General features: G+C 35.4%; 1 protein-coding gene across 6 annotated transcripts in view; it reads right to left on the bottom strand.

Annotated features, from left to right (window-relative positions):
* The window catches only part of kdm2aa (lysine (K)-specific demethylase 2Aa), a 61086-nt gene that overhangs the window by 18856 nt on the left and 28225 nt on the right, over positions 1–14005 (bottom strand). For all 6 annotated transcript variants that reach the window (XM_059554401.1, XM_059554402.1, XM_059554400.1 and 3 more), the window contains exons 2-9: positions 4898–5036; positions 4738–4816; positions 4595–4641; positions 4325–4507; positions 3801–3903; positions 3487–3580; positions 2939–3092; positions 2610–2725 (exon numbers count right to left, since the gene is read on the bottom strand). In XM_059554401.1, the coding sequence (XP_059410384.1) occupies positions 2610–2725; positions 2939–3092; positions 3487–3580; positions 3801–3903; positions 4325–4507; positions 4595–4641; positions 4738–4816; positions 4898–5036 (915 nt within the window). The remainder of the gene's footprint in view (positions 1–2609; positions 2726–2938; positions 3093–3486; positions 3581–3800; positions 3904–4324; positions 4508–4594; positions 4642–4737; positions 4817–4897; positions 5037–14005) is intronic.

A 14005-nucleotide genomic window follows, 5' to 3' on the forward strand; every position in this document is an offset into this window, starting at 1 on the left:
GTACCGAAAACAGTGTATTTTCACTGGTATCGGTACCGAATACTGAAATTTTGGTACCATGACAACACTAGTGTGTGTGTGTGTGTGTGTGTGTGTATACACACACACACACACAGTCGTGGCCAAAAGTTTTGAGAATTACATAAACATTAGTTTTCAAAATGTTTGCTGCTAAACTGCTTTTAGATCTTTGTTTCAGTTGTTTCTGTGATGTACTGAAATATAATTACAAGCACTTCATACATTTCAAAGGCTTTTTATCGACACTTACATGACATTTATGCAAAGAGTTTCTTTTTCAGGACCTCTGCAATTTGACTGGGCATGCTCTCAATCAACTTCTGGGCCAAATCCTGACTGATAGCAACCCATTCTTTCATAATCACTTCTTGGAGTTTGTCAGAATTAGTGGGTTTTTGTTTGTCCACCCGCCTCTTGAGGATTGACTACAAGCTCTCAATGAGATTAAGATCTGGGGAGTTTCCAGGCCATGGACCCAAAATTTCAACATTCTGATCCCCGAGCCACTTAGTTATCACTTTTGCCTTATGGCAAGGTGCTCCATCGTGCTGGAAAATGCATTGCTCTTCACCAAACTGTTGTTGGATTGTTGGAAGAAGTTGTTGTTGGAGGGTGTTTTGGTACCATTCTTTATTCATGGCTGTGTTTTTGGGCAGAATTGTGAGTGAGCCCACTCCCTTGGATGAGAAGCAACCCCACACATGAATGGTGCCAGGATGCTTTACTGTTGGCATGACACAGGACTGATGGTAGCGCTCACCTTTTCTTCTCCGGACAAGCCTTTTTCCAGATGCCCCAAGCCTTTTTCCAGATGCCCCAAACAATCGGAAAGGGGCTTCATCTGAGAATATGACTTTGCCCCATTCCTCAGCAGTCCATTCACTATACTTTCTGCAGAAGATCAATCTGTCCCTGATGTTTTTTTTTTGGAGAGAAGTGGCTTCTTTGCTGCCCTTCTTGACACCAGGCCATCTTCCAAAAGTCTTCGCCTCACTGTGCGTGCAGATGCGCTCACACCTGCCTGGTGCCATTCCTGAGCAAGCTCTGCACTGGTGGCACTCCGATCCCGCAGCTGAATCCTCTTTAGGAGACGATCCTGCCGCTTGCTGGACTTTCTTGGATGCCCTGAAGCCTTCTTTACAAGAAATTAACCTCTTTCCTTGAAGTTCTTGATGATCCTATAAATTGTTGATTTAAGGGCAATCTTAGTAGCCACAATATCCTTGCCTGTGAAGCCATTTTTATGCAACGCAATGATGACTGCACACATTTCTTTGTAGGTCACCATGGTTAACAATGGAAGAACAATGATTTCAAGCATCACCCTCCTTTTAACATGTCAAGTCTGCCATTCTAACCCAATCAGCCTGACATAATGATCTCCAGCCTTGTGCTCGTCAACATTCTCAACTGAGTTAACAAGACGATTACTGAAATGATCTCAGCAGGTCCTAATGACAGCAATGAAATGCAGTGGAAAGGTTTTTTTTGGGATTAAGTTAATTTTCATGGCAAAGAAGGACTATGCAATTCATCCGATCACTCTTCATAACATTCTGGAGTATATGCAAATTGCTATTATAAAAACTTAAGCAGCAACTTTTCCAGTTTACAATATTTATGTAATTCTCAACTTTTGGCCATGACTGTATGTGTGTGTATATATACATATACACACATATATATACACACACATATATATATATATATATATATATATAAAACTTAATTCACGTTATATATTTTTCTATTGCTGTTTAAGAAATTAAACAAGGTAATTCTGTAGGGCAAGCAAGCTACTGCCAATCCAAGAGGGGCAGGTTTGTGCAGGAAGCACAGCTTTTCCAAATGTAAACATAAATAATGAATAATATTTTTTCACAAATTCTGTGTTGTGTATTTTCTGATAATCAAATTAACATGAAGATTCGTATTTAAATAGTCTTTTTGCAGTTTAATATTCACAGACACTAGTCTATAATCACAATTTGCTTTAAGTGTACGGATTAGTTTTTTTATTTATTCTTAAAAAAAAAAAAAAAAAAAAAAGAAAGATTCCAAGAAATTCTGTGTTATACTTTAAATTCTGTTTTATGAATTTATTCTGCAATTCTGTCCATGTTTTCTGCATCCACCGCACTACTGTTAAAAATCATTTGAACTGTCAGTAGGTCATTAACAGAACGTGGCATCCGTTTACGGTCGTGTCGTTCTGCATCCAGTGTAGACAGCATCACTGATTATAAAGGGTTCTATTGTATTCTGTCATGATCATGACGATCAATAATTTATTTGGCTTAGCAGATTCAGGTAAAGTTTGAGCTCATTCACGCATTTCTACACTAATCTGAGTCGCCAGTAGCAAACAATGGAGCAAGCTCTGCTGTGCGAACTAAGTAATTACACCATTTAGAAGCATTTAATCTGTGTTATATGTTCCGTAAGAAAGAAAACATTTATCATCAGCGCCATATTCGCTGATACCGATATATCTGCGAAAAGCTCCTATCAACCAATTATTTTGGCAAACCGACATATCGGTCAGGCTCTAGTAAGTTATACAAGAAAATGGTGGTTGCAGTGCTTACCCGTGTCCTGTCCTCAATGCTGGAGATGTGCAGTTGCATGTGGATGTTGAAACTATGTAGAAAGTTCCCACCAAACACAAGTGTGTCTACTGGAGTATACACCGCGTGGATCCAACCTAATATATATATATATATATATATAAAAAAGGTAATAATTAAAAAAGGTTTTAATTAGGATAATTTGAAACAAGCCATTTAAGAAAGTTCAAACTTATTCAAAACTAAAACCATGAAAACGCATGGTAATCTAAGAGATTCTAAATAAATACGCACAATATAACAGTCAAGTGTTTCTCTTCATGTAAACAAATGTGCCTGCATGTGCTCACCTGATGGAATAATGAATGTGTAGCCCTGCTTGAGCTCAATCCTCTGGCAATCAGTGGCCTTGTCACCAAGAAAGATGTCGCCTTGTTTCCCTGACAACACCCAGTTCTCATAAAGCTCCAGGTTTTGTGGCGTAGGTGGGATTAACCAAAACACCTGTAGCAGACACATCCAAATCAAGCACACCTAAGCCAGAAACCCTTTCTGGGTGCTTTGACAGCAAACTAATTATACAAAAGACACATGGCATTATCAGTGAGTTCATGTCTATGCTATATTCGAGTAAGCATGATTTTATCATGTATACTACTGCTCAAAGGACTGATGTTCAAAACATTGATCAAAGGTGACAAATACTTCCAAGTGTGCTGAAAATTCAGCCTTGCCATGAAGAAATTACAGTCTAAACATACCCAAACAGAAAACAGTATTTTACATCGTAATATATTTCACAATATTACTGTATTTATTTTATAAAATAAACAGCCTTGGTAAGCTTAAGACACTCTAAACTTTTGAACAGTAGTGTATCTATACAGTGTTCTCTGACCTTGCAGCCCCACAGTATGTGGTACCACACAGATGTGCCTCCAAAGTCTATGTGGAAATCCGTGTAACAGCCCTGCACACTCATTAGGCAGTACCTGGAAACAGAACAGGCCAATATAAAATGGGAGAAAATTACAGTTTTATGGAATAACAAGAATGAACAAAGAGGGCTGTGTGACAAATGGGACATGAACATAAAGCAGCAGACTTACTTCCCGTTGAACAAATCCTTTTTGTTTTAAAGCCTTCAAGATGTAAAATAAGACCAAGCTTTCATTAATGCAAACTATATTTAAGGATCTAATATATGCTCACTTCTGCACTTTGGGGTATTGCATCTCAGTGATAGTGTTTGTAGAATCTCTTTGTCTTTCTTTTAAGTGTCGTGGCCACATGTTGTCCACCCAGTCAATCATGTCTACCTGTAACAACATGGATAAAAATTATATCCCAGAGTGATCTAAATAGAAGTATTTTTTGGTGTGTTTTAAAGGAATAGTTTGATCAAAAATGAAAGTTCTGTCATTAATTACTCCCCTCACGTTGTTCCAAACCTGTAAGACCTACATTGACTGACAGAAGTATTCTCGTAGCTTCATAAAATTGAAGTTGAACCACTGATTTCACATGGATTATTTTACAACCTTTCTGGGCCTTCAATGTATCAATTGCATTTCTGTCTATGCAGGGTCAGAAAGCTGTCAGATTTCATCAAAAATATCTTAATTTGTGTTCCGAAGATGAATGAAGGTCTTACAGGTTTGAAATGACATGAAAGTGAGTAATTAATGACAGAGTTAAAATTTTTGGGTGAACTATCCCTTTAAGCATTAAGGTACCTACCGTGGCAGGTCTTTTGACAAGGCTCTCTAGTTTAGTGTGGCTAAATTCAAGGCTGATAACATTATAAAGTTTCTCTCTCTGAGAGGGAGGAGTCTCATAGTAGCGTCTCCATTGCGCCATTGACATCTCCGTCCCCTTCTGAGTAGCCACATCCATCACATCAATCATACGCCGACTTCCTGTAAACAGAAAGACGACATACTGAAGCACCACTGATGCTAGTCAACATGAAATTCATCATAATATCCAACCGCAAAAACACTTACCTACAAACAACTTCACATCATTTACACTGAAGTCTGGATCTGGCATTCTAAAAAGGAAATGTTGCAAAATTAGATTAAATTTAAATGTAAAACTTTCTAAACATTCTGAAATGTGTAAAGAAAAAAAAAGGACAATCTCTTACTTCATGCCAAGTCCATCAGGTCTCTCAAAAATGATGGGGTCCCGGAGTCCACATCTCTGAATGTACTCATATGTGAGGTCTAAACAACAAGTAGTGTTAAAATGACACACTACATTAAGATCATTGAAGAGTTCCATAATGAGCTGCATCTCTTTCTCACCTTTGCCCTCCATGCGTTTGATTCTGTCCGAGTTGAAGCGGCTGTTGTGAAGCTTCTCCTCCAGATCGAAAGTCCTCTTCCCATCGATTTCGTCGTCGGAAATGCCATCGTCTTGGTAACGCCGCCGTGTGCCAGACCGCTGTAAGATGAGAGAGTGAGAGAATGAAACCATGAAAAACAAGACTATTTTTCTGCATACACTCCTCATCGTCTCCTTAATGCTGAACAAATGTTGTATAACTACCACAGCTTCAACTTGTTGGGTTATTTGAATGCACACCTACACTCTCACACAACTAAAAACTCCCCCATCATGATCACCAGCTTGATTTGTGATGTCTTATTAATAGTTGGTATGTGTGGGCTAATGTACAAGGATTCACTGTTAAGAGCCTTGGAGAAGAACTGCTCATACGGTTCCAGCAGAAAACTACCAATGGTGACATTCTTTTTTCAGTTTAACATCAAAACACAGATGAGTTGCTGGTAATGATGATGGTATGATAAGACATTTTATATAATGATATAAAAGAAGAAGTGATACTTTCAAAAATGCCACTGCAGTACAGATGATTAACGATAACTTCTGCAACACATACAGTACTGTTCTTTTTCCTTTCTCTTTGAAGTGTGACGAGCTTTTGGTGCATAAAGATGATCAGTTTTTTTGTTTTTGTCTTGTCGCGCCGGGACACACGGCATCGCAGTATGGGGCGTAACATTTCCGTCACACGCTTGAGGAATTCAGCCAATCACAATGCACTGGATAGCTGGCCAATCAGAGCACACCTCACTTTTCAGAACGATGAGCTTTATATAAAAAAAAAAAAAAAAAAAAATCTACGCATTTCAGAAAAGCAGGGCATAGAGGAGAAACAATAAATGTACATTAAATAATGTGTTTGTTTTTTTTTTTTTACCTTAAACTGCATAAACATTGCATTAAACCCAATACACAAAATAATGTTATTTTTAGCAACGTCATATGACCCCTTTAATAGCTAATAGTTTGATATTTAAGATGTATTCCCATTATGATTTCAAAGCTAAATTTTCAGCAGCCATTACTCCAGTCTATAGTGTCACATGTTCCTTCAGAAATAATTTTAATATGATGATATGTTTGTTGATTGAGGCGGATCACCATTCAAAGAAAGCAGTATCTGCTGATCCGATTACCGATACCGATCTTTTTAAACCTTTCTTTTTATCATGTAGAATTATTTATAGTGATGAGCTAATCAAGGTTTTTAGACTTTTATTCATTTGAGAGGTGGAGGTGGCCATTTTTTCAAAAATATATTTATCTAAGCTAAATGTTTGATCATGCACTTTTTTTTTTTTTTTTTTTTTTTTTTTACAACCGTGTAATTGTTGCACAATAGCTTACACAGCGCAAGCTAGGGGTGTGCACGGATAGTCGAACATTCGAATATTCATTCTGCTCTAATTATTCGATAAATAAAAATTATATTCGAATTTCGCAAAAAAAAAAGTTCACAATAAAACCTAATTTGGTCACTTTCTGTGATTCTCCACAGCATATTTGAAGATGTATGCAAGCAAAAAATAATTAATGAATGAATAAAAGAACTCCTTCTACAGTACTTCAAATATGCCGTGGAGAATCATAGAAAACTCCTCTTCTCGCGTCTGCCCTAGATCCTCGGCACAAACATCTCAGGTTTCTCGATGAAAACATGAGAGAAGTAAGAAAAAAAACTTTTTTGAACATTATCAGAACATTTTCCTTGATGCGAGTGTTGCGGATGCAGCCACCACCACCAACGATGAAGAGGATGCAATGCCCACTCATCGGAAAAGACAGAGCCAGTTCTTCAGCGATGATTACAGAGAGTCCAGCCGAGACGAGTGGGAACAGTTCTTGCTGGAGCCATGTATTCCACCAGATGAGGATCCCATTCAGTGGTAAAACGAAAACACGAATCGCTTCACAAAACTTATTTGCTTAGCACACTGTTATTTGGGAGTCCCGCCAACGTCTGTGCCGTCAGAGCGCGTTTACTCCGCGGTTGGCCTTATTGTTAACAGACTAAGGAGCCAGCTTTCCCCCGATCATGTTTAAATGCCGATATTTCTTAACAAGAACATGTAAAACAATAGAAAAAAAAAGCAAAAAAGATTTGCTGACAGTTTAAAAGTTAAGTGTAGTGTTCTACAATAGCCTAATTGCTGAAGGCTGCTTTACGTTTTTTCTGTTCACTTTTTTTTTTGCTTTTAATCTGTACTTTTGTTTGTTTGCACGCATTGTTAAATGTTTTCAGCTACAAAACACGATGTGTAATGTTCAAGCTTATTGTGTGTAAGCTTGTTCAAAATGACGGAAACAAATGTTGCTGAAAAATAACGTCTGTCTCATTAAACTTAATTTAAATATTCGTTTTTTGTGAGCTCAAATATTCGAATGTGATATTCGAATATTTGTCACACTCTTGTTTGGAGTATGTAGTCCATGTGTGGTACAGGAGCACAGACTGTACTTTTACACAGGAGTCTGCTACTGATCTGTGGCCGTTTACCACAAACATTTATCTTTTTTTTTTTTTTATCCAAACTTAACGTAACTTAAAATGCTTTTTCAACATTGTGATTCTTTTTTTTACACAGTCCAGTAATACAATCGTTCAATGCTTTTTACCTTTACATTTAGATTTAAGTTGCTAAAGCAAATCATTTAACCTACTTTTCTTACATAAATCTCAAACATTCTAAATTAAAATTTACCAAAGACAAACAGTCAGGTCTACTTCCTTTTCTTTTGCACTTAAATCTTTATTACAAGCAATCCCGCGGTTCATAAATAAGTTTAAGAACTTTAAAAATGATTGTCTTGTTTATCTAAAACAAGATAGGGGAGTCGTGGCCTAGTGGTTAGAGAGCGTGACTCCTAACCCTAGGATTGTGGGTTCAAATCTCAGGCTAGCAATACCGCGACTTAGGTGCCCATGAGCAAGGCATCGAACCCCCAACTGCTCCCTGGGCGCCGCAGCATTAATGGCTGCCCACTGCTCCGGGTGTGTGTTCACAGTGTGTGTGTGTTCACTGCTCTGTGTGTGTGCACTCTGGTTGGTTAAATGCAGAGCACGAATTCTGAGTATGGGTCACCATACTTGGCTGAATGTTACGTCACTTTTGTCACTAAAAGGGCTATTTTCCTTTAAACCTAGCCAAAAAAAAAAAAAAAATTATGTGTTGGCTGTGAAACACAGACTCATATGCATTTATGTAATTACTACATTTTGTCAATGCATATTCATATTTACCTGAAACAATGTGCTGTTACTTTAAATCAGCACGTGGAGCGCAGTAAAAATAGACTGTGCGGAAACGATCTCTGCAATCCACTGCTGCAGACACACCGCTCCTAAACGCACTGCCAGACCACAACCGGGTGTGCAGTGTGAACGCATCAATCCATTAACATGAACATGGAAAAAATACGCACCACATATTAGGGCTGCAACAAACAATTATTTTTATAAATCGATTGATCTAATGATCATAAGAACAATTAATCGACTAATCATTGATTATTTTGCTAATTAGTAGAACATTTATTGATTCAGCTTTTGCTAATAGTTAAAATATTGAGTTAAATCAAACGGTCAAATGCTCATGAAGTGACTCTCAGAGCTGTTCTGGAGATGTTGTTCAAGTGTTAACGTCCTTATTGAGTGAGACGACAGAAGCTGAAACAAAGTCATTTCAAACTGTCTCTGGCTGAAATCACAGCGAGCGTCACGCGCGATAAACGAAGCCACGCTTCTGCGCCATGAACATTAATTTGATTAATTCATTCAAAATTTGACAAATTCCGTGACATTCCACGTTAAACTGTAAATTCTGTTTTTATGACTGGATTCCGCGATTCCGTCCGCGTTTTCTGCATCGCGGAAATCATAGGGCCCTACAGTAGACATCTGCCTGCTGTTCGCCCCAAGCCTTAAAACCGAGGTATCTCCATATAATGGAGCCAGTAGTCCTTTATTTTGAGACTAGTTCTGTAGCGTCCGGTCTGGTCGCGGACACCGCCATGTTCAATATGAGACAACACGCGAGGGGAGGGGAGACAAAATCAAGGAGGAGAGGGGCGAGCGAGCGGGGGCGAGCCCAGCACAGAGAAGGCAAACAAGCAAAGTGGCAGAATCAGAATTAAATATAAACAATATAATCGATATATACGATATGTCAAAATCTATATCGAAATAGATATATATTTAAATATCTATATTAGTGTTGTCACGGTACCAAAATTTCTGTATTCGGTACCGATACCAGTGAAAAGCCACGGTTCTCGGTACCAATTTCGGTACCAAAGCAAAACACAAAAATATGCCAATTAAAAAAAAAACCTTTTTAGCACTAAACATAAAACCAATGCCATTCTTTATACTTATTTACAATTGTGTTTAAAGTTCTTCTACAAGTTATATAATTATGAAAAACAGTAAACAAGTTTCACCCAAATTTAATTTGTCTTTTAATTTATGAAATTTAAACATTTTATATTATTTGGTAAATAAAGGGGATTTGCTATTAAAATTAAAACATGGAAGAAATATTGTGTGATTAATTTTTAATTAACAGTAGTAGCAGTATCACATACATTTTACAAAATAATAGTAATATTTCTAGCACAATGCCTTTATGTAAAAATGAATTTTTAATGAATGCATATTTGTAATTTATCTGAGTTATCTGAACATTTTTGTTCATTGAGGGTTTCTGGAAAAAAAGAAAAAAATAGTAATAGATCATAATTATTATTATTAAAAGAATCCTACTAATTCTACTACCATACTAACAATATACAATGCACTATGGATTGATGAGCTGCTGGTTCATGAATATTAATCACGTTGTCTGCGTTCGGTCGAACTGATTTGCTGAAATCAAAACAGGGACGGTAATAGATGAGCGCCAGCCAATGAAATTGCCATTTGCACATTAGCTCCGCCCACTACCGGAGAAACCGGCATATCTTCTGCTTGTTCGAAAATATGAATAATAGATGAACTCCATTATTTTGACAGGAGAACACAAAGAATATAGTTTACATGTAGCATGTCGATTCAGCGTGGTAAGACTTTCGCTCTCTCTTTGCATGTGTGAGAAACAGAGCTATGAGCAAAGTGACGGCGAGTCGTGCTCCTTCACACAGAGTTTACAGTTCGGCAAATACCATAGACAGCAAAAGAGGCAAATACAGGTGTACTGTGCGTCCACTGAGATGAATTGAAAAGTACAGATCGCTTGATGAAGAGAGAACTCTGAAGCGCTCCGTGTTCAGCGAGTGAAAATATATCTGCGCCAATCTTACAATAGCCTCGAACACACACACACTGGTGAGTAAAATCTAAGAATTTATTAGCCAATGCCTAACAATAGAAGTAGTAATTATTCTACTGCTTATGTCATGATGATTTATGACTTTGACCTTTGACCTTTTGACAGGTTGAACTTCCGGTGACCTTATGATGGATGGGTTGAACTTCCGGAATGAGTTCAGGGGTTAACCTATGACCGTTTCCCACGCATCGATCATGTGGTTTTGACAGAAAGTTTTACCCTATTGACCTAGTTAGTACTAAATTATAGTTTTTGACGGCTAGTTTAAACGGTAAAGGAAACACTCCCCACGCATCGATCAAGTGGTTTTGACAGAAAGTTTTACCCTATTGCCCTAGTTAGTTCTAAATCATGGTTTTAGGAAACCCTCCCGATGCATCGATCATGTGGTTTTGACAGAAGCTGTTTGAACTTTGTGTCAGTTAGCTTGTTTGAAGTTTGTGCCAGCTAACTTGTTTGAACTTTATCCCAGTTATACGGTTATGTGTGTGTGTGTGTGTGTGTGTGTGTGTGTGTGTGTGTGTGTGTGTGTGTGATTATATGGCTTCTCCCCCCTCCCATCACATTCCTGAGCAGTGTATAAATGGGATCGGTGTGTTCTACGTTTATATATAAAACATTATATAATTTATATAATATAATAATTATGCTAAAGTTGGAAACATTTTAGTTATTTCATATATGTGACATTCAGTTATTTCACATTTATATATAAAACATTCTATAATTTATATAATATTTATATAATTTATATAATATAATAATTATGCTAAAGTTGAAAACATTTTAGTTATTTCACATTTATATATATATATATAAAACATTATATAATTTATATATAAAACATTATATAAATTACTAAAACAATTAAAGGTTTAAAACACATTTTAGTTATTTCATATATGAGACATTCAGTTATTTCACATTTATATATATAACATTCTATAATTTATATAATATAATTAATTAAAGGTTTAAAAAACATTTTAGTTATTTCATATATGTGACATTCAGTTATCTCACATTTATATATAAAACATTCTATAATTTATATATTAGAATTATCATGCTAAAGTTGAAAGAAAAACATTTAAGTTATTTCACATTTATATATAAAACATTCTAGAATTTATATAATATAATAATTATCATGCTAAAGTTGAAAACATTTTAGTTATTTCATATATGTGACATTGTTATTTCACATATATATATATATATAAAACATTATATAATTTATATGATATAATTAATTATGCTAAGGTTGAAAAACATTTCAGTTATTTCACATTTATATATAAAACAGCCTATAATTTATATAATATAATAATTATCATGCTAAAGTTGAAAACATTTTAGTTATTTCACATTTATATATAAAACATTCTATAATTTATATAATATTTATATAATTTATATAATATAATTATCATGCTAAAGTTGAAAAACATGCCGTTCTTTATATTCTATCTTTTATATAATATACATAATCTGAAAGCAATTTAAATAAGGTTGAAAAACATTGTGTTCTTTTAAAAAGGTTATACATGAAACGTTTATAAAAAATATACTGAAACCGACTGTTTCAGATAAAACAAGATCCATTTTTAGGGGGCAGAAGAAGCTGTTTTCATATCAGCTTTGATCCTGACCCTCTGTGTCCCACTGTCTACGTCTGCACGCTACAGTGCACACTCGTCCGAATTTACTACAAAATCACAATATCTTCAAAGCCATTGCTAATTAAAACTAACGTATCTCACGCAGGAGTACCGTGTTTTGACAGTTTTCTGACGGTTCACCTATGAATTACGGTTGGTGCGCTGCTAGCATCTCTTGTACCCCTCTCTCTCTCCCTCTCATACATTCATTCGTCTCCAAGTCTTATTTTCTTCTTTTAATGAATATAAACACATTATACATTCGCAAACAATATAAAACAAAACATTTACATTAGTTTTAGTCATCACTAAAAATATACATTTTACCAGGATCAGGGAAAAAATATATAATTAAACAGAACAAAGAATATGGTCTATTGAGGAACCCGGATGTGTCGTTGACACAATTCAGTTAAATTCATTTCACATTAATCGTTGCAAAACATTTTCTATATTATATTTAAAACCTTTTATATCATATCTTTTTCAAAAAGCTGTTTAATTATTTATTTTAACCGTACACCTACAGTAGCACCACACACTAAAATGCTGCATGCACGTGCATTTTTTTAATTAAATTTCGTTTTGAAATTTAATTAATAAAATCTGAATTATGACTACCCTATACATTTAATCATAAACCACACGTACCCTGTTATATCACTATAATATCCATTCCACTATATATATGTATTCTGATAAACCAAATAAACAAGCGGACATACGCATGAACATATCAAGTTAAAAAGAGACTTATCTCTATTTTAAAAAAATATGAAAAAATAAATAAATAAAATTATATATGACAACGTGTTACTAAACCAGAACACACGTTTTAAACAAGTATTCATCATGTTTATAAAACACATCGCAGTAACAGACATGTTACTAAACCAAACCAAATCATTTATCATACATTTTTAATCATGTATTCAACATATACTTATAACACCAATGTCTGGGGGAGGCCAAAATACCTCCAGTCACCCCAAAACCCACTCAGACTCCAGGGGTTAAAGAATATGGAAATAAATAATTATATAATGACATCATCATCCTAAAGCAATTCATTAAACAAAAAAAAGTATAACTTAAAAAAAAGATCACTTATTTTAAATGTGATAGCATAGTATATAAAATAAACATTTCTGATGATACATATAAAAAATATCCCTTACATTTTTTTAGACCGGGGAGAGATGTCCAAACATGAATGAAATATCCCAAAATAAAATAATACGACTTAAAAAAATAAAGTAAAATGTTTAAATCATAAACAGAATCTCACAGGTCCAAGTTGGGGTATTCTCCTGTATGTGAGACCTGAGGGGGTGCTTCACAAACCACGCGCGCGGCGAGGGTGGAGTTCCAGACCGCATGATCTAAGCCAGAGGGGTACATTATTTCAAAGTTAACATTAATGTAATGTTTGAATAATCAGTACCCTCACTACATCTGATGTAATTCATTACATCTGTTTAAATGTTTCTTAATTCAACAAAATGATGATATATATTACCTAAAATATTTAGATTTTTATATAATATTATATAATAATTATTTATATCATATCATATATATAATTATATTATATTAGATGCGTTATGCATTAATCACTTTAGAATCTTTAAAGTTCTTATTTTTTGCATGATCTTCAAAGTTTTTAATACCATCTTTCTGTCTCCCTCTCCCTCTCTCACACGGACACACACACACACACACACACACACACACACACACACACAGACAATGAAACATGATGCCAAAGTCTTTCTGTATGTTTTAAAAATAAAGCTAAAAATATTGATTTTGCTTTAAATGTATGCTAAATTTGTTTGTCGCAGCATAGACTGTGAAGTTTAGATGAAGTTGATTGATCTTTTAGAAGAATTCTTTCAGAGAAAGACCCTCGATCGTATTCACCCATTAAAGATGGTTCAGGAGAGATGGGTTTCTGGACCCACGCATCCTAGAGATGTAATTTATGTGCGTTGCTACGGTCGTAAACCTTTCACATATCTACGGTACTTTCAGACACAGAGCAGGAAAGACATTTGCAGGGCCTCTGTTTAACCGT

Source organism: Carassius carassius, chromosome 7 (assembly GCF_963082965.1).
Source record: "Carassius carassius chromosome 7, fCarCar2.1, whole genome shotgun sequence".
NCBI classification, from domain to species: domain Eukaryota; kingdom Metazoa; phylum Chordata; class Actinopteri; order Cypriniformes; family Cyprinidae; genus Carassius; species Carassius carassius.